Source organism: Lissotriton vulgaris, chromosome 6 (assembly GCF_964263255.1).
Source record: "Lissotriton vulgaris chromosome 6, aLisVul1.2, whole genome shotgun sequence".
In the NCBI taxonomy this organism is placed as follows: domain Eukaryota; kingdom Metazoa; phylum Chordata; class Amphibia; order Caudata; family Salamandridae; genus Lissotriton; species Lissotriton vulgaris.
In genome coordinates, this window is record NC_141694.1 from 903,264,805 (window position 1) to 903,286,410 (window position 21,606).

The following is a 21,606-nucleotide window of genomic DNA, read 5'->3' on the forward strand; positions in this document are numbered from 1 at the left end:
TTTGAACTGCCTCTAACAGTTTCCCTTGAAAGGGATTCAATATGCTCTATTTGGAAAAACGGACCTTTGGGGACACTGCTTCAAAATGTGTCTCTTATCATGTGGGACGAATGTACAATGATACTAAAACCATTGCTGCCTAGCCTTTTTTTACCCGGACAACGTCGGGACGGGCCGCTAGTATCCTTATAAAGGCATAAGAATCATATCCATATTCAGTAATAGCCTATGCAGTCCAAAGCACAGCACGGCTACTCCGATCGACTCCTAGAAAGCACAACGCGTTCTTTAAACAAACCAAGCCTCCAGCAGCCCGGGAAATTCCCCCCTGCTTTTGTTTTGATTTGAACAAGAACTCCTGGAGTACAGAAGGAACTGTTAGTTCTTAGTGACGTCTTATGTCCAACCTTACGTCAAACCTGGCACCTTTCAGGTATAAAATACCAACAGTTGCCTTAAGCAAACACACGGTGGTTTGGAGCAGAGCGGCTATCTACTTGCCCAAGAGCCCAGCTGATGCGAGAGCCCACGGAAGCCGCCCCTCCCCTTTGACGCGCTGGAGAAGCTACTTTTTCTCACGCCAAGAAAATCCAGCTCCGGTGTTCCCGAGTCACCCTTGCGGGTTGCTGGGAGATCGAGTCCTGAAGAAAGAGATACCAGACCTCCCAAATTCTATTACCAAGGTACGGAGCTGACTAAACCCTTAAAGAGAATTCTTGATTCAGATCCTTGGCAAAAAACAATCTTAACCAACTTAACTCAAACTGCTACTTACTTACTCCTTCCCAAGTATTAGCCTTAGGTCAGGTACATCGGGGTAGGCGTAGTTAGAATCACCAGTTGAGTACGTTAGTCAATGGTTTTATGTATGTATATATATTTTATCTATTTTAAAGTATCATATGGCTAAGAAACCATATCTATGCTTTTACAGTATTATTTCATAATACTACTTTTACTGTACGCACTTTACTTCATAATAAGTATTGCAATTGTGGCAATTCATTTCTCTTGCATGAGAAAGAAGATTGCTTAATAAAATAACACCTTTTATTGAAAAACGCCCGTCTCTCTATTTCTCTGCACTCTGGTGAAACTAAGTATGCACGATTGACTGAGTGAAATAGCTGCCTATTGTTTTCACACGACTCTAGAGATACACTCTATTCTGAGGGAGCAAAGGTGTCATGTTTGTATGGTTGTCAGAAGCTAATCCCGTCTTGTCTAATCCGGAGAGTTAACTCTTTCCTGAACATTCGAGAAAGTTTCTAGTGACCTCTGAGCTAGCTGTCGAAACTAATTAAGTCTAATATAGTCAGTAGAGACCTAGTCGACCTCAGTCCTACGTATACACTGCTGTTTATATTATTCCAATGCGCAGAGCCTATTGGGAATATAGGAACCTAGCTATATATTCATACACATTTATCTCATATATACTTACCATTTCGTTGAAAAGGCATGAGAGCTAAAAACATGCATGGTAATGGCAATGCATGGTGAAGGCATTGCGTGTTAACGGATGCGTGATAAAAACATTGCGTTGTTATGCCTGGGGGGCAAAGGCTCTGCAGTCCAAACAGACCTCCTACTGTGGTTGTTTGTGGGTCTTCACTGTGGCTTATCCACGTTGGTAGCCCTATCGACCTTAAACATAGGTTACAACATCTCCAATTCTGGTAAAAACCACATCATTTGATAACTTGGGATGCAGTACCTACACTTTTGAGTGGTCCTCACAAACATAATACTGTAGCTATCTGTGGTTTTCTCCGGTCATTACTGGCATAGCATCCCTACTTCTGGGTGCACTCCAAATGCCAGCTAATGTGGTTCTCTATGGGTATTCAATGATTAAAGCATTATCAAAACTGTAATACAAATGGAATCTAGTGGTTTGGCTCCCACTATTTCAGATCAGGCGCCAACAACTGCACCTGGAGATCATGTCCCACCACTACAGACTAAAACATAAATCTTTAATAACACACATAAGTTCTTCTGGCTAAGTTTCCTCTATTATGGAACAGCCAACTAACTTCAGTGGTTCCCCGGTAACTTAGGTTCTACTGCTCTTGACATAAGCCCTTTAACATTAGCAGTGATATTTTTTGGATGGGCAACTGACCCACACCTACTCTGTCTCTTTGTTCCAATATCACACACACACAAACAGGCAAACACACACACACATTCACATGACCACGCACACACATGCACACACACACACACACACACAGATGCACACACACACAGATTAGAAATATACACAGATGCAAAAAATACACAAATAAAAACAGGATAAACCACATACACTGGGGCACAAACCATGCTCCCTCTCTTACTAACTGGAATGTTGAGCTCCGGTCTGCACTTAGTTTCCACTCACAACACCAAGTCCAACAGCCGCTTCACCTTCTATGGAGTGTGAGAGCAGGGCACCTTACCAGTACAGGTAATTTATGCAAAGCCAGACGTCTTTGTCACATTCATTGACCATAATCATGAAGCAGGATACGTAGGAGCTAGGGCCATTTATATAAACCAACAAGAGGAGACTGACAAAACACACAAAACTGACAGGATATGACTGGAAACATAAGAACAAGCACAGGTAGCAGAAACAGGTTACTCCCTTAATTCAGCTCCACTCTTGAGGCCCAGTCACTCATCTTATGTTAGTGCCTGACCCTTACTGTCCCTAAAATCAACCCATAGGGAGATGGTGAGGAGAGAGATTAACACATAAATGGAAAATACTGACAGCAAAAATAGTGACTCAACACACTTTATGGACAAACCATCTACAGTTCTCAAATGTATCCTTACAAATATTTTGACTTTATTTAAATTTCTAAATGAAGGAAAACGTGTTGTAAATAGTGAGTTTTAGTGCAGACCAGTTCAGTAGTGAGAAAATTATGTATGGTAGATGTTTTGACAGTAAATATTGTGAGTCTCTTTTGGCAGCCACTTTCTTTCAGTCTGTATTTTCACATGCTACTGAAAACACAACATGGCAGAGGTATTGCTTAATTTGAGCTAGTGTTTTCAAATGAGGCCCACCAGCACTGTAATTGGGGGACCAGTACATACTTTTCATCTTCAAATTTTGAAACAGGGCGAGAGAGAGAAAGGCAGAAAAGTCACATAGGAGAAAGTAGGAATACAAAAGAGTGAGATAAATGGGCAGGGGGTGTATGGAGGGGATTGAAAGAGAGATGAGGTGGAATCAAGACTGGACAATCGTGTTATTCTGTAACCCTGATGATCTTCAGCAACGTCAACTGGTCCGGAGAAAAGTTTAGGCCTCAGCACTTATTCTTTTACGAATGAATCACTGTTGGAGAGGCTTTAATATGACTGGCTTGTAATCAAGGCTGAAGTGAATTGTTGCTCAGCTGTAAGGAAAATACATCATTCCAGTTCAGCCAAGCCAAAATATTCTCAAGTTGCAGACATGATGGGAGAATGGCTTTCTCTGAAGTAAAGGTCTTTATTGTAACTGAATATCACAGCTCCTTATATTGGGTGGAGGAGTTCTGAATCTAGAAGCGCTTGGCTTGAACTCCACCCTGTGTTGTATCCGTAGCAACCCAAGGGCAACAACTAGGACTAACCACATGCTTTCCTTATGTAATCCTTTAGTTAGCATACAAATTCAGAAGTCCATTTTAAATGAATCATTCTTTTTATATGAAAAAGAAAAAAATAGTTTCTCAGCTAGAGACGGTGTGCCCCAGAATACTAATATTAGAATCTCAATGGCACGAAATATCTTGACCAGAATATCAAAGCTGAAATATTGCAAGCCTAAGTAAGTATAGATTTTCTATACCTAACTCAATAGATATGTACAGTGACAATATTTATTTCTGCAAGATGTGGAGTTAAGAATAGAAGATCTACACTTTCAGCATCTGCACTTTCCTTTTGTAATCTTGTCCCTCTATATTCTGTCCACAATATTCTGATACCATGATATTCCTATGCTTGATATTCCATAGTACAATCCTGGCAACACATCGTTTCGCAGGATGGGTTATACGCACCTTCACATTGATCACCGGCGGCGTTGAGTTTGTATCCCGGGCTACAGGTGCATCTGAAAGAACCATCTAAGTTTTCACACTGACCGTTAGTGCACAATTGTCCATGCTGGCATTCATCAATATCTAAATAAAAGGAAATTAAGCTGTTTAGAAGCAAATGGATACACACATGTCCAGTGGATTTAAACAAGTGGCCCCATAATCTAACTATCATCACTTATATTACTCCAAGAATCCGCCTGGTCCCCTTCAAAATACATAGTGCATACACTTAGTATCTTTAGTGGGTCTTGACAGGTAAGAGGCTAGGTCACACCCAAACCGAAGGTTCCTCATTTATAAAAAAGCCCTCAAACTTTGGAACTTACTTCCACCTTGATACGAGTGGATTGTTCTCTTACGTATGTGCAAGCTGAAAACTCAGAAGCTACGATGTCTCCTTCACTGCCACACAGGAAATATGAACTATAAAGTAGTTTGTCTTGTGTACTTTCTAGACATATATTTAAACGTACACATTTTCTGAGAGCTTCTTGTTGCAATCTTGCCACAGAAAGCTTTGGCAGTCTGTCGCAAACAGAAATGTAACCGATATCTGAAGATATTGTTAAAGTGGGCTTAAGATCTGCCCTTGTTCAAGATTTGATGAGTTTCTTGTCTATTTCAATTTCCTGCTCTGGATTCAATGGCTTTAAACCTGTTTTCTAGTGTTTTGCCATTCCCTGAAGCATTTAGAGTTCAAGCTTATTAAGATTGTTTAAGTTTATCCTTCCACTGCTGGCATTAAGTAACCATTTTTCTTTCTACCTTTCTATGCCAATAGTGATTTAGCACTCAATTGGAGTGCACCTCCTGCTCCCTCCTCCCTCTTTCTATCTCTCCCTCTCTCTCCCTCTCTCTCAACTCTGTTTTGTGCTAATGCTTTCTATTATCCACTCTCCTGGGAATGCGGGGCTAGAAGGACAGAGGTCCTTCTAGCCCCGCATTCCCAGGCATCATCTTTTCTCCCAACTCCAATGCCTGTTTTCCTTTGTCCCACTCCCTCTACCTCTGACACCGAGCACTGTTGAAGCTCAGTGTTTCTTTCTCTCTCTGTTTCCTGACTCTCTCTCTCTCTATGCTGGCTATCCATCCCTATTGGCTTAGGCTTTGCTTATCAAAATGTTTAAATTTGACTGGCAGAGGCCAAGCCAATGGCCAGCCATCTTTGAATTGTATTCTAAGATGGTTGGCACAATGAGTGTAGAAAAAACGTGTTGTCTATCTTGGAAGCAGAGAAAGTTATGTTCAGTGGTTTTGGAACATTATTTTCTATACATCCAAGGTGGTCGCCACATTGTGCCTACATGTAACATGACTGCCAAGCTGAAAATATGCACAATGAGAAAACAAGATGGCAGGACATTAAGCATGAGCGAATTTTGCGGATCTCGCGTTCGCGAATTTTGCGGATTTGCGGATTCGCAATCCGCAAAATCCGCGAATTCCCGCGAATTTGCGGATTTTTTTTTTTTTTGTGTTCGCCCGTGTTTCTGCCAGTTCGCGAGGGTTTTGTACACTTTCGCAAATTGCGAACTTACCTGTCGGGTCGCAAGTTTCGCGAACTTGTTGTTTCTACGTGTCCAGCCTGTTTGGGACACTCTTCTTCATCACTGCCACTCTCTGTCACCACTGCCACTCTCTGACTACTCATGCCACCCTCTGGCCCACCCATGCCACCCTCTGTTTCATCACCACACCCTCTGGTTGTCCAGTGTACATTATTTTCGGCAAAGCAAAGCACACCTTCCCTGCCTCAAGTGACCTGAATTAATTTGGGGCTGATTCATGTGTCACAGAATATTTTTTTAGCTGGCACCTGCTTCCTTAGTGCGCCCTGATTAGTGATCTTTTGCACTTGCTAAGTGCTTTCATTGTTGCAAAATTAGTTACAACACCTGCCCTGCCCCAACTGACAATAATGAATTAGGGGCTGATTAATGGATTTTAACTTCCAGCCTGGCTCCTGCTTGTCTCCCTTAGCTGTAATTCAGGACCTTTGTGGCATATGTGTAACTATTCTGAGGTTCAGAGCAGGGTCACATAATAGTTTCAACTGGCAACTGAACTCTGGAGGGGCCCCTCAGGAAGCACTCCAGGAAATGGCTACTAATGATGAGCCTGAACTTTTGAACCTGGTAAGTAGTTACTTTCAGTTTTGCTAAGATCGTATTTCTGCAATTTTGCACTTATTCGCGGGGCGCGAACTCACGCGAACAGTGCGAGCAGTGCGAGCAAAATCCGCTGCTCGCGGATTTGCGGATTTTGCGGGAAATTCGCAAATCTCGCGGATTGCGGATTTCCCGAAAATCCGCAAAATCCGCGAGCGGAACGGATTTTCCGCCCACGCCTACAGGACATCACTACTGACTCTGAAAATGCATTTACAGAGTAATCTGCAGATGTCTTGTACCTTGTGTTCTTAACATTCAGCCACCGCAACAAACTAAATTTTCGAAACGACCTCTGGTCACAATATCTCTTAGTGAACACATCTAGCCTCATTTTATTGGAATTGAATAGTGCTGACGTAAGCACATCTGGCTGTTCATGTCAGAAGGCTCTTTAGAGTTTGCTTCAGATGCTCTTTGGGCATTTTTGGCTTATGTTTGTTTGCAGGTGTATGCAGAACTACTAGGCCAAGCCTTATGTCTCAGACTTCAGATATGCAGGTAATACATCATGTCTGATACATATGCAATCATGCATACAGAGTTATTTGTGAATATGTGATGTGATGCCCATGTAGCAGGCTTGCAAATGTCCAAAACAGGCACTCTGCATGCTAAAGCAGTGGTAGCCACCTTGGATCTGGTGGAATGAGCCCAAAAGCCTTCAGGGGGCTGCTTCTTAGCCAGTACACAGCAGATTTTGATAGAGAGAACAATTCAGAGAGAATTTGTCATATTTTGCACATTTCTGCCCTTCTTCACTCCCGCAAATGCAACCGAGGGATGATAGTCCACACAATGTTTTCTGGTACGATCAATGCAAAAACTGAGAGCTCTTTTGCGTTCTGGCCAATGGAGTTTCTCTCGTCTCTAAAGGGGTAAAGAGCGTGAAGAATGCCAGGAGTGTGAGGGTTGGCCCGATGTGAAAAGGATTTGCCACTTATTGAAGAAAGGAGGTTCATATCCTCAACATCAGCATGTCTGGAAAGTATGGTGTGTATGGTGGGTTGACAGAGAAAGTTTGCAGCTCACTCAAACTTCTGCATTGATGTTATGGTGATGAGGAAAACCGTCTTTAGAGTTAGAAGCCACAATGGCCAGATGGGCAGTGGTTTAAATGGAGTACACAATAGGAATACATGAACTAAGTTCAGGTCCCACTGAGGCATAATGAAATGTGTAGGCGGTAACATTTTCCTCAAAACTTTAAAGAAACTCATCACAACAGGTGATTTGAATAAAGAGGGTGGTTCCATCAACAGCAAAAAAACACAAAAGAGCAGACAAATAACTTTTACCTATGCCCAAATCAAGTCCTTGCTGAGCTCGGGACAACGATAAAAGCAACGCTTTGGATAGTTTTGCTTGAAACGAGTCAAACTTCTGAGTACCACACCCAACCACTAACTAGCTCCAATGGATGGTGTAAAATGGTTTCATGGACGGATGCCTGGCTGCCAGCAAGACATAAACAACTTCAGCATGGAGGTCGCATGCAGTCAACTGTTGCAGCTCAATCACCAGGCATAGAGATGAAGATTGAGCAGGACCGGGTGCAGGACCCTACATTGCTGCTTCAATTAGAAGAGCCTCCCGGAGCAGCAGCCTGAGTGGAGGACAGATGCTCATGCCCAGGAAATCTGGGTACCAAAATCTTCTTGTCCAATCCAGTGGCACTAGTTTGGCATTGGGCCAGGTAGTGATGATCTTTAGAACTCAAGGCAGAAGGTAGTGGTTGAAAGCCATACAGAGGTCCCCAGCTCCACTATAGGCATAATGAGTCACCAGGAGATATACATACTGGAAACTCCAACGCACAAAAGTACTTCCATTGTATGTGCTAAGTGATAACAAAAATATTGGAAACATATCTCCCAGTTCGTGGAAGATACCCTGCATCACCTTCAGGAGTACTTGATTTGGCTGGGCAGAAGTTGTGAGCTTCCACAGAAAAAGCTGCTTCCCCTTCAAACAGCTGTGTTATTTTTTGTTATCCAGATGCCTCTACCAGCAGCAATATGGTTTTCTGAGACAGAACTTGGGGGTACAAACCTGGCACTGTAATGCTGTTAAAGTCTTATGAAATGAAATGAAAATGAGTTTTGTAAAGCGCAGAATAGCTGCCCGGAGGCGTCCCAGCGCTGAATGCTAACAAGTGTTCTCAGTGGGGCTGGATACAAAAGGACACCTATTTATTGAACAGAAAAGTTTTTAGATGTTTCCTAAAAGAGGTAAGGTCCGAGTTGGACCTGAGATGAAAAGGTAAACTGTTATATGACTAGATTTTTGTATGCATGTTTTTCTCTAGCAGCAGCACAGATGGGGGATAGTCAGTCATGAGGAACGTACTCCAGCCCCAGATCCCTCCCCTTCTATCATTCACATTAGACTTCCGAGTGCAGTTGTGTGATTAAGCCCAGTATGGGATTTCCATGGCTACACTAGTCTACATGGATTTTAGGTGTGGATTAACAGAGTGGTTGTCGCCTGACCTTATGTGAGCAACAAATAAGAGCTTTTGGAGTACTCATGAGAGAGTGGCTTTGGCTCCACCCACATGTTGGTTTCCCAGGGTACAGGAATTGAACGGGCCAAATTTGTTTGTTTGAACTAAAAAGGCTGTTTATATAGCCCTTTTTTGCTTGTGACACAGCTTATACTCGCACCAGGACCAAATCGGGTTCTTCATCAGGTAGATTGTGTCCTCAGATACAGTGTTAGGCAGCTTTGGCACCTGTATCCCGACTCTCAAGGAAACGTTTATTGTTCTTTTTCAGTCGTTGGATCCACAAAACTATACATTAATATCCAGAAGTAAATCTCTATGTACTTGATCTTTTTTGTGAGGTGTCTGCCAGTAGGGTCCTGATGAAGACCCCAATTCAAGTGTACTTATAGGGGTTGAAACGTTGTCGTATATATGTTGACTTTAGATATATTTTTTGCTAATGATGGAACCTATATGGTCATTTTGAGTCAGGTTCCTTCAAAGGTTTATGCTTTTAAGTCATCATTCTGTTAGTTATTGTAACACTGGGCACCATTGTTCATGATCCTTCACTTATCACTATCACTGCATCGTTCAATTGGAGTGCCTACTGTGTGTGTCTTTTGTACAATTGCATGTACTTTAGTGAAGTTACCATCAATGTTTGTATATGTTTAATACCAGCATAAACATGTGCATGTAAGTATGTGTATAACTATTAAAACAGTTGGTCTTTTATGAACTTTGATCTTTTATTAGACCACTTAATTATTGTTGCATAGGCTATCAGCTTCCCCCGAGGAAGCCACTGTTCTGTTTATTTATTCTGAAAGCATATAATAAATTCAATAGATGGCTAACAGTGGATTGTTTTCACATAATGTTACAGGTTGCAGAAAGGTATTTGGTTACACGTAATCTCACAAATTACCATAGCAGACAATGTTTTTCATGTTGATAGCCCATTTTGACAAACCCTGTGAGTAGAATCACAATGTGATACATATTTTTAGGCACTATTGAGAAGGGCTGTATATTCGTCTGCCAACTGTAAATTTGTAAATACTTGTAATTTTGTAAATGTATGCCTGATGGTTGTCACTTTATGTACACTTCGGTAAGCCGGTGTTGTATACTTTCGTCAAGCCACTGGTACAAGCTATAGCCCTTACTGGTAGGATACTTATTATCCTCTTTTGTGATAGCTCATAAATGTTCACGGACCCTCTTCTTTGCCTTGTGTATCGTGCTTTCTATGTAATACTTGTCACATGGACATTTCAAGGCATAAAAGGCATAGTATGAATTACAGGTTAAATGCTTTGTAATTTGAATGGTTTTGTTTTCTCCGATAACACAGAGAACAAGATCTGAGATGTTCAGAGTCTAGATTTATTATAAAGTATAACACACTCTTTCTCTCAGGGCACAATCTGGATGAAGAGCTAGCAGTCCATTAAGGGTAATTACTGAGAATTCTGACAATACTTATGATTGTTTATCTGTACTTCTCCCTCATGACCGATAAGAACAACACAGTACACTGCGAGAAAAAGTATTTTTAATACATTTTATTCATCTCTTTTTTTCCAGATTTACGGGATCTGAGAAACAATAAGAAGCAAGACTGCTAATTTATCTAGCAGGAGTGTGTATACTGAAGTATCTCTGTGAGATTGACATAATCCACACATCGTGGAGACGATCCAAGCTATAATTGTTCGTTTGATGACACATGACAAAGACTATTTTTTAGATTTTTTTCTAAATGTTATTTATTAAAAAATTAATTTGGCCCACTGGGGCAGAATTGTGGATGTACAATGTGGCAGCATGGGGTACTGTTGATATAGTTGCAGCGTGTTATGTCTTTGTCGATATAGTTGTAATTGAATCTGATTGGTTCTTATGAAGAAAGTAGCACAAAGTTTAAAGCAGCCCACTAGGGCGATATTATTGATAATAGATTGCAAATGTTTGGTCATTAAAACACATATATATTAATTAAGGCAAGTTACTTCAGTGCTTTTCAGCTCAATGATGTTGACAGTTTAAGGCTTAAACTCCTTATGGATTGTTAAAACTAAATTGATACAGTTACCAGTGTTAAAACTGACTCTGGCACATACAGAAAGCAGTATTTAAGTAATTGTGTTTACTTTCATTTATAGACCAATTCTCCCTCTCTGCATATAAAGTGGTAGGCAGTGCCTGCCGGACGATAGAAATATCAATTAGCATGTTTATTTGCATATTATTTATACCCCGAGTGAAAATCTGTCTCTTTTTCATGATTTTTATTTCTATTGAAAAAAAAATGTGGTGCAATAAAAAAAAAAATGGCTGGAATGTCAAACCAAATCACTTGTGAACAAGGAGCCAGGAGCTCAGAAACACATCGAGCTTTGATTTGTAGCCATTAAATTAAATAATTCACGCTGATAAGCAGATAAGTCGAGCATTGTCCTTTGTGGAAGCATGTCCTGTTGATTTTGTCGGTGGATTAATTCAAGAATGAGTCAGTGGATGGATGAATAAATACATGAGGGCAAAGTTGAATACCAAAGTGCATGTATATTGACTTGTTGACTGCCTAAACCCAGCAATGGCACACAAGGCACTGTCATTCATAAGTCAGACCTATTGGCATTGCCAATGCTTGTTTCAAAGGAGGAAACGCAAAGTGACGTATCAAGATGTTGCAGCATCATATTTACCTCTGCACTGTCTTCTGTCGCCACTCAGCTCGTAACCCTTGTGGCAGGTACACATGTACGACCCTTCCAGGTTGGAACATTTACCGTTCATGCAGACTGAAGGATCCTGACATTCGTCTATGTCTTCAAGACAAGAGTACAAAGAGAAACATGCAACAAAATTAAACTTATACCTCTTAACCCAGAAGGTCTACGCCACTGCGAATGAAACTAATCACTGAAAAATGTGAAACCACTTCAGCACCTCACAATTATAAATATATACCATACACGGCTGCCTTCACCTCAGTGCACATTAATTAGAAAGTGTTACTTTGCAGCCAATTACTTTCTAAGTTGTCTGTCACATTTACTTCACTAGGAGGGATCTGTTATTTCGTACAGTTGAAATTCCTCTACAACCAAACGTATTGAGTCAGTTTCATCTATTCCTTTTCATTTAAACCATATAAAATACAAGCCATCAAGTCAATTTTACAGCAACCTATTTAATCCAACTTTAGGTCTGGCGATGGACTTTTTGTTTTTATAAAACACACACATGCTTACTTACAGGGGCTTTAAAGCAGCCTTCTTCATTGATTGGTGTGCTGTAACTTCATTCCTCATTTTACCTCCGCCCCCACCACAACATATCGCATTAGACACAGGAGCCGCCCACTAAAGTCACTGGTTTACCTATCTGCGCAACTTTACAATTTAGTGCCTGGGACTACTGGTGCGAGGAATTCTTCTTACACTTTAAAAAATATATATTAATTCCGCATTTGCGACAAGGCTTATTTTAAGGTACCAGTGGCTTGTTGTTCATACAAACACCAGTCACAAACAAAATAGGCTGTAGCAAATTCAAAAGCTTGGCAGTTGATGCCAGATCAATTGGTTTTGCCAGTGCTTGTTTAAAATGCAACTTGAAAACATCACAAAGCCTTTGTAATTATAAGGAATAGGGAATATTTTCTCTCTTTAAAATAGTATTCTATCACAGCTACTACTTGTGCTCCCTCTATTTCAACTGCATGTACTGATGACTGCTGAGAAACGTGCTTGTGCCTCCCGTACTATTTCACAGTAGTAAGGACATCCCTACCATGCGTACAACTACTTTTATAAGTACCAATTCTGCCAGTATACTACTGCCACTACAATAAGTCGCAGTACACTAATTCTTCGTACAAAAAGCTAACACCAGTAACGGCCCTAGGTTTTTAGGTTCAACTGCTATTTTCAGTATCTCACCTCCAAGTCCTATTATTTTCAGTAGTAAGCCAAGATGTTCTCCAATTACTAGGAATACCAGTGGAAATGCTACTTTTCTGTTTCTACCACTAATGCACCCAACACTTCTGGTCTTAATAACACTACGAGCAATATACGTGCTTCAACTGCTCAAACTAGGGACCTTTTTGCACTGAGTGTTGCTGGTACAAAAGTATTAGTTGCGTATTTTACTTCATTGTATATATATATTTCTTAATTAGAAGTGAAATTTGATGGGTGCACTTTGAAATTATGCAACAGTGGGGCACTATGACATTATACAAATGTGGTTTTAATGTATATGCCGCTGTTTTTTAATGAAAACTGCTTTCGCTGGATGTATGTATAGCTTAAGATGTTTCTTTTATGGTCATATTCTTATATACTGAATAAAGATTTTTATTATTATTATTACTACTAGTAAAACTGCTGGATAATTATTAATAGTAAAAGCCACTGTGGCTATTTCCACTGTTTCTAACACCTATGCTCCTGCTACTACAGCAACATAAATGCATCAACTGGTCAAACTACTACGACAAGTACTGGCATTAAATGTATACTAGTAGTACTTCTAGGAAACTTTAACCTCTAACATGGTTACGGCTTGTGCAGCTTCCACTGCTCCCATACTGTGTTTAGTATCCATACTAATGCTACCACTGTTAATCTACAATTTCTTTTCAATATGAGGGACACCAGTTTCTCAGTCGTCTTCATTCAGCATATTGAAAGGCGGCTCTGTGAATAAGCAGCCCAATGTATAGGTTACTCTGTGAAATGTGTAGGTTGTAAAGAGTAGTCAATCAGTTTGACTTGAATAATTCATCTATCCTATGTACTTATTTATTTTATTTGACAGTCCAAGTTCACTACTGTCAACTTCAAAGAGTCATAAAACGAATGGATTTAATGCTGATGCACTAATGGGGGTCAAGTGGAAAATTCCTACTAAGCACTCCTAATGGGCAAAAGTGTGGCAGCAGCAATTGAGACCCCTGATGGGAGCCCCAAGAGGAAAATGGACGTCGGATCGTCAGGGACGTGGGCTGCGTCAGGACCATCTGGAACTAGGGCCTTGGCAAGTGACCATTGTGTACATCTCTCAAGGGCTGGATTGGGATCAAAAATCAGCCCGGGCTCACCATAAAAAAGTGGCCCACATTTGCGTATTGCCTTTCTGCAAAACACTGCTTCAGCAAAGTTTGATAAAAAAAGAAAGAGGGTGGGGGCATGTTTTATTAACTTCACTTAGATTTAAAAAAATGCACAGATTAGTTCACACTGCTGAGCCACTCATGAATGCAAGTGAGACCACTTCTGTTCAGGCCCCCTGCCCCCGCTCAGTCAGCATACATTAATGGGCCGGCCCAGCGAGAGAAAGGTAGTGATACCAACGCCCATTTGCCTCTAGAAAGGCCGCTCAGACACCCTCTGGACTGCTGACGGTATCCATCCTAATAGCAAAGACAGACCCCAGGCTGCCCAATAAAGCAGCCCACAGCTGGAACTCGGCTACCGTCCCTTCGGCCATTACTCGAGTGCCCGCGTTACCAATCTGACCCTGCATCTCTTGCTCTCCAGGATAAGCACCAATCACCAAACAGCGGACTGGCCTGAGAACGTCCGGTCTGAGGTGCATATCACTAGAGCACAGTTAAACTCTGACGCGCACTTCACTTCAGGGATGTCCAAAGTAGGGCCAACAGGGCCTAGTAGTTTAGGATGTGGCCTAATAATTTGCTCTGGATTGTCCCCTTGGGGGCGGGAACAGACCCGATTTGAATACGGTTGCTACCCGTCTGGAATGGCTCAGATGAGCTCAAAATAGTGGGATGGAGCCTTACAAAGAAACCCTGCCAGTGTTTACATTTACTTCAAGGAACTATATCTATTGTTTTTAGTTTTAAAAGTAGACGTCCAATGCTATCAACTGGAAAAATATCTGCGAAACTCAACGAGAGAACACATATATTTTGTTCCAGGTTTAAGGCTCACTCCTCATTGTCATTAACTGGCGCCTAGTTTGACATTAATGGAACACAGATCTAAGTACATATATATTTTTTCAGGATCTAGGGCCTCATTTATGAAAAGTGACGCATCGCTGTGTGAAAACAGCGATGCGTCACTTTTCACTGCGCACTCCTTACGACATTCCTGATGCGTCATATTTAATGTATGACGCATCATGTCGCAAGGAGTTACAGATACGTCAGTATTTCTGACATATCTGTAAGCGCAAAAGTGACGCATTGCTGGAGTGTGTCACAAAAGTGACGCAACTCCAGCAATGAGTCCTTTCACATGGGGCAAGCCCCATGTGAAAGGACCTGCGTCAGTCTTACGCCTGCTGTGAGGCAGGCGCAAGATTTTGACGCAACAGCATCCTAAAAGTGACGCAGTGAAATCTCATAGATTTCACTGCGTCACTATTACGAGGCTTTTTGCGGGTGAACGCCCCCTCTGCATACATTATACCTGACGCAGGTATAATGTGGCGCAGGGGTTTAAAAAGTGACACATCTACCTAGATGCGTCACTTTTTAAATATGGCGCAACAAGGCGCATTTTTTACACCTCTGGTGCGTCACAAAAAGTGACGCACCGGCGGCGCAAAACTGATGCAAGGCCTTCATAAATAAGGCCCCTAGTATGCAGTATTCTTTGTGTAAGTAACTTACACAGTATCCAATAACATGCCATGCAGGGGAAGTCTCTAGAAGGAGGCCATTGTTGCGCCCACCCGCCCCCTCTCCCCGATGATTGGTGGTTACCCCAAAGCCCCAGGGCAGCAGCACAGGACCCATCCCAATGTCTGCCTATTCTTTGGACAGAGGTTACTTCCCCGGCCACCCTTCCAGCAGCTGCCTTCCCCGCCGGGACGGTCCTGTATCACCTTGTGTACATCCTTTCAGCAGAACAAACTTGCGTCGCCCTGTGTACAGTCAAGGATAGTACAGCTGGGATGTCTGGAATCATGCTTCCCAAAGTCATTCGCGAGTCTTATTAGTGGCGCGTCTGGCGCAGTTCCTCCTTCGCCCTTCCCCTGAGAGCAATAAAGCAATCTACAATCTAATAAATTACTGTGCAACAAGCGCAAATGAATGGATTTGTTAGGATTCAAATTGGTTTTAGGGAGCCCTAGGGACTGTGTTGCGCCATCCATCATGGTGAAAGACCTGCGCATCATGGAAACTTGGCCTCGTTCTAGGAAGTGCGAAATATTTCACATTCACGGTGGGGAAAGGAGTTTAATGTCACATTGGTCTTGGATTCAAACACTCCTCAATAAGCTTGGAAGACAAGAAAAAATAACAAGCATTGGCAAAACCAATATGTCCCGGCAATCTGAGAGCTATTGGCGTTGTCAATTACAGTGGGCGGGCCACATGCATCAACATAAGGAATGGCGATTCGTAAATAGAGATGTTTTGGGGGTCGCTTATTAGGAATCACAATTCCTCATGCATTTGGAAATCGCAAAATAAATTGCAATTCCCACACATTGCCTAATAGCGATTTGCAAATTGTGAATCGCTATTAGGTAATGTCACTCCATTCATTCCTATGGGCCTATAGGCCCAAAGGAATGAATGGGAATGCATTCGCAAATTGAGATTACCAAATTGGTAATCGCAAATTGCGAAGGTAATTCAAAGGGTGCCATGGGCCTAAGGCCTCCCTGATGCACCCCCAAAAGGTAAGTATGCACATGCGGCACACACATGCCCTAAGGGCATGTGTGAGCGCCACATGTCACTTTGAAAAATGCACTTTTGTGCATTTTTCAAAGAATTTGCAAATTACCATCAACTTGAAGTTGATGGTAATTAGAAGATCCTAAATGCAAAGTCGCATTGAGGAGAGGATTGATGCTTCTTCAAATAGGGAATCGCAATTTGCTATTCCCTAAATGCATTGTCAATTTAGGTGATCGCAATAAATTACGATTACCTATATTGTGAATGCAAAAAGGTACATGCATCAGAAATGGCCCTTTTCTGGTCAGTTTGCAACCAGAATAAAGCTTGATGCATGTGGCCCAAAGTCTTTTAGCAATGTGTTATGGAGTGAAGTGGATGTGTGTGGAGTGGAATTATGTGGGTTGGACTGGAATTGATTATTGTGGAATTGTGTGGTGTTGAATAGAGTTATGTGTAGTGGAATCATGTGGCATGGCGTGCAGTGGAAATATGAGGATAGTAATTATGTGGTATTGAGTGTACTGGCCTTATGTGGGGTGGTATTATGTATAAAACAACACAACGAACCGAGGGTCTGAATGCCTAATATCAATGAAAAGGCACAATACTTCTCCCAGTGGTAGAGTGTATCAAATGTACTGCAAGCAGCTAAATGTAAGGAACAACACCCACCAGACCAAAGGCTCTCTGTGATAATATGGTAGGGATCAGCCACATAGTTAGAATCTGGATAACCATCAACTCATCCAGGTGATCAATTCTATCATTTGGTCAACCAGTTACAGGGGATGGTGAACCACTTGATCATAGAGGACACCACGCCATTTTGTGCAAGGCTGGGTCCCGGCCAAAAATCACTGGAAAAGAGTACAATGGGTGGTTGCTACTAAGTGCCCATTGAAAAAAGAGAAAAGAAAGAAAGCAGTGCAAGGGAAAGTGAATTAAAATAAGATGATGTGTCCCACTAAAGAATATTTTTACTAAGAATGCCGACACACCCCCTACTTAAAAACAGAACAGTGCAAACTGCAGCTCAAACAAATAACTGCCATTAAGGGGCCAACATGTTTCAGCTAAGTGGGCTATGCTTTCCTATGCTTTCTTCAGGGCCTCTGTTCTCCATATTTAAAGATAAGTACTTGCTGTGATACAGTGAATGAATAAACAGTCTGTTCCTCCACATCAAGGGATGCGTATGACATCCAGCTTGACAGGGGACTGGACCTCACCTCACCTGGACCATGCTCAGGATATTGAGGCCCCGCTCTATCTGTCGGTACCTCAAGACTTCACTGAGTCTAGGGGGTGGTATTATGTGTCATGGAGTGTAATTATGTAGAGTGGTATTGAGTGTTGTGGAATGGCATGTAGTGGAGTGGAATTATGTGGTGTGGTGTTAAATTTTGTGGAATTATGTGAAATTCTGTGGGGTGGAGTGGATGTATGTGGTGTGTATTGGAATCGTGTTTTGGAGGGGAAATATGTTGGGTATTGTGGAATTATTTGGTGTGGATTGGAAATGTGAGGAGTTAAATTGTGTGGCGTGGAACTGTGTGGCGATGAGTGAAATTATGTTGAAGGGAAATATGTGACATGGTGTGGAGTTGTGTGGGATGTATTTATGTGGTATTGAGCAGAGTGTAATTATGTGGAGTTGAATTTTTTTTAAAGGCTTTACATTCTAAACAGTAGGCCATCTGTGTCCAAATCTTGTACACTTGTTACTTGAATTCATTGCTGTTGCTGTTTTGTACTAGAGCATTACAAAAATTCTAATACACACTTTCATACAGTTTTGCAGAATACCGAGACTAGTTGTAGAATGGTGTGCAGCGCAAGGACGGCGCCTGCACTCTTCAATCTTTTGTGATACTGCTCTGTAAAGGGGGGGTGGTGCTGAGCTCTACAGGTGGAGACTGATGTTATGCTTTGTAGAGAAAGCCTTAGGGGTTTCTTTCTGGTCAAGGGGGAGCTCAGTGCCACTTGCTGCCGTAGAACCCTCATGGCCAGTGTTGTGATTGTGAACTTGGCTTTACAGGAAATGCTGGACAACAATTATGGCCTGCTTTCCTTGATTGCATGCCCTCTCCTACAGCCTGTAGCAAAATGGCATAACAGGGAGGAGGTGCATGTTCAGTTGGAGGGAAGGTTGAAATGTGTTTTACGGATGGCAGTAGATGCAGTAGATTATTAGGACAAAACTGCAGTGGATTATTAGAAAAAAACTGGATCTGCATCACCACAGCTGGCTGACAACCAGACAATTAGGGAAACAAGCTGCTCAAAAACTGGGGGAATATGAAACAGCAAGTGCTTAAGTGACTTAAAAGTGAATAGCTAGATAAAAGATAGATAACCAGATAGACAGAGTATAGATAGACAGATAGATAGATACAAGATAGATAGAGACATAGACAGATAGACAGACAGACAGACAGACAGACAGACAGACAGACAGACAGACAGATAGATAGATAGATAGATAGATAGATAGATAGATAGATAGATAGATAGATAGATAGATAGATAGATAGATAGATAGATAGATAGATAGATAGATAGATAGATAGATAGATAGATAGATAGATAGATAGATAGATAGATAGGCAGGCAGGCAGGCAGGCAGGCAGGCAGGCAGGCAGGCAGGCAGACAGACAGACAGACAGACAGACAGACAGACAGACAGACAGACAGACAGACAGACAGACAGACAGACAGATAGATAGATAGATAGATAGATAGATAGATAGATAGATAGATAGATAGATAGATAGATAGATAGATAGATAGATAGATAGATAGAAGGTTGATAGACAAAAGAAAGATAGATAAAAGATAGATAAATAAAAGATACATAGATAATAGATAGATAGATATATAGATAGGTAAATAAAATATTGATGGCTAGATAGATAAAAGGTAGATAGATGAATAAATAAAAAAATAAGGCTGAGAACATTACCTGACATAAAACTGATATATGGAGCAATGGGGCTCCTACTTACTTGAATTTCCAACAAATAAAGGAGTTCCTGAACAGATGTTAAAATGGTGACCAGCATAATTATATACTACTTGGTCCCTGCTCTAAACAGGGCTAAACAAAGCAAGAGGCATGAGAGATGCATGCCAGGGACACACGAGGAGAAAGAATAGGAGAGTGACAATGGAGCCACCAAATAGGGAGATGAAGCCCACAAAGTATATGCAACATAACTCAAATAGACAGCGCAAGCGCTTTCAAGCTGAGACCTAATAAACAGTGAGGTAACACTATGAGCTGATAAAAAACATTCTTACTCCGAGTACAGCTTAGAAGAAACAACAATAACTGCAACATTAAAACAGACCTGCAGCTGAAATAACTATATTCTATTTGAACTATGGACTATCCTGGTTGTGGCGAACACCTTGCATGATTTTGTGCTAAAGGAAAATAACTGAAAGGAGGAAGGATCTCATAAAGGCTTTCTTCTGCCGGAAGCACGCGGGCTCAGGTGACTCACATCTCCTCTCCAGTCGTTAGCATGTGTTTGTATATTTATATTTCAAATATACCTCATATTGGTGTTGAGCTCGTTTTCTGCTTTTCTCACGTTTGATCCTCTGTTTCCACAAAATACATTTTTTTGCGACTTTTTGAATACAGTTAAGAAACACACCCTTGGTTTCAGCGGAGTCCTATTACATATTCCTGTAAAATAATGATAAGTACCCCATCCTTAAAAAGAGTACCACTAGGAGTGCCTGCATTCTTTGGCTCCCATGGAAACCTTTTCCATGGAGTAAGAGGGTCACAGTGTTGTGGTTAGTGATTGTCAGGAATCAGTTTGCATGCCTCTCAACCTTTTGCAGCAGTTTGGCGGGTGAGATTGAAAGATAGGGTCTCATGCTTTCAGATACTTTTTTCTTTCGAGAGACATGAATTTTGAGACCGAAAAATTGTGTCGGCAGGCAGACTGCTCGAGTTCTGCGCTTCAATGTAAGAGCTTCGGAACTGCAGCAGAAGACAGCATTGCCTTTCAGCGCGGAGGGTCCCGCTAGTGTTCAGCACAATCAGTAATGTCCTAACTTTACATTGAGAAACACAGGGCTCTTTCTCGGCAATGTGTGCAAAGAACCCTTTACAAAGTATGGTAGAGGCCGGGTGGCACTTTACATCCCGTCCAACTTTTATTTGAAACAAAACCAAACTACATTTAGACCCTCCACACATAGTCTTGGAGCAACTGGCTCAATGCTGGGTTAGGACAAAGGCCATATACCTGGCTCGGCCCCCTGTTAACTCTATTGCCAACCTGGGGTATGGCTAAAATGATGGCTCAACAGCAGTGCCTGGGTGCTGATGACCACTGGTGGGACTAGGCCAGTTACTCGCTATCGTGCCCTGCCCTGTGAGGGATACACTTGGTGCCGGCAGTCCCAGGAGCGGCTGCCAACCTCTTGTTCTGCCAGTTGAAACTCTGCTACTCGAGTGAAGGTGACACTCACTTGAAAGAGGACATTCCTGGACATGGTGGCTTGCCCTCCCTGTGCAGTGACCATGGCCACCTGGATGTCTATGATCTCCTAGACTTCCCTTTCAAATGGCGTATAGAACTTCCACCCTGGGTGGCGTTCTCGCATGACCACTTGACCGCTCATGGATAACGCCAGGGTAGCTGCCTGCCCGACTGGCTCAGATGTTGGTGTCCTCATTTTCTCTTGCATCGCATGCATATCCAAAATTGCTGGTTGCCAGCTGGATCCAGCAGGGATGCTGTCCCTGGTACACCGCCGGAGCAATAGGCTCATGGGTGCAGAGTTTGTTGTACTATGTGGAGTCTGCTAATGTGGTCCCAGGAATTGATGAAGGCAGCACTCCCCGTCCTCACCCTGCTCTACTACTATGTGGAGCACTTGATTCAATGTGCGCATAAAGCTCTCCACCTCCCCATTCAACTGGGCCCATTGTAGGGTCACCTTTCAATGCTTAATACTAAGTGAGTGCAAGTATTGCAGGAAGTCTTTGACCCTAGAACCGGGCACATTGTCGGTTTTGATTTGACCAGGAAACTCAAGCATGGTATAGATTTTTTCAGGGACTGACTTTAACCCTGAAAACGCTGTGGGCTGTTCCAGCTCCATCATCATATAGTTCGAGTGACTGTCCATTAGCACTGTTGCAAACCG

At 42.0% G+C, this 21,606-nt stretch overlaps 1 protein-coding gene across 1 annotated transcript in view; it reads right to left on the minus strand.

Annotated features, from left to right (window-relative positions):
- LTBP1 (latent transforming growth factor beta binding protein 1) overlaps window positions 1–21,606 on the minus strand; it is a 1,129,437-nt gene that overhangs the window by 191,393 nt on the left and 916,438 nt on the right. The window contains exons 20-21 of the mRNA XM_086926894.1: window positions 11,468–11,590; window positions 4,053–4,175 (exon numbers count right to left, since the gene is read on the minus strand). Coding sequence (XP_086783020.1) covers window positions 4,053–4,175; window positions 11,468–11,590 — 246 coding nt within the window. The remainder of the gene's footprint in view (window positions 1–4,052; window positions 4,176–11,467; window positions 11,591–21,606) is intronic.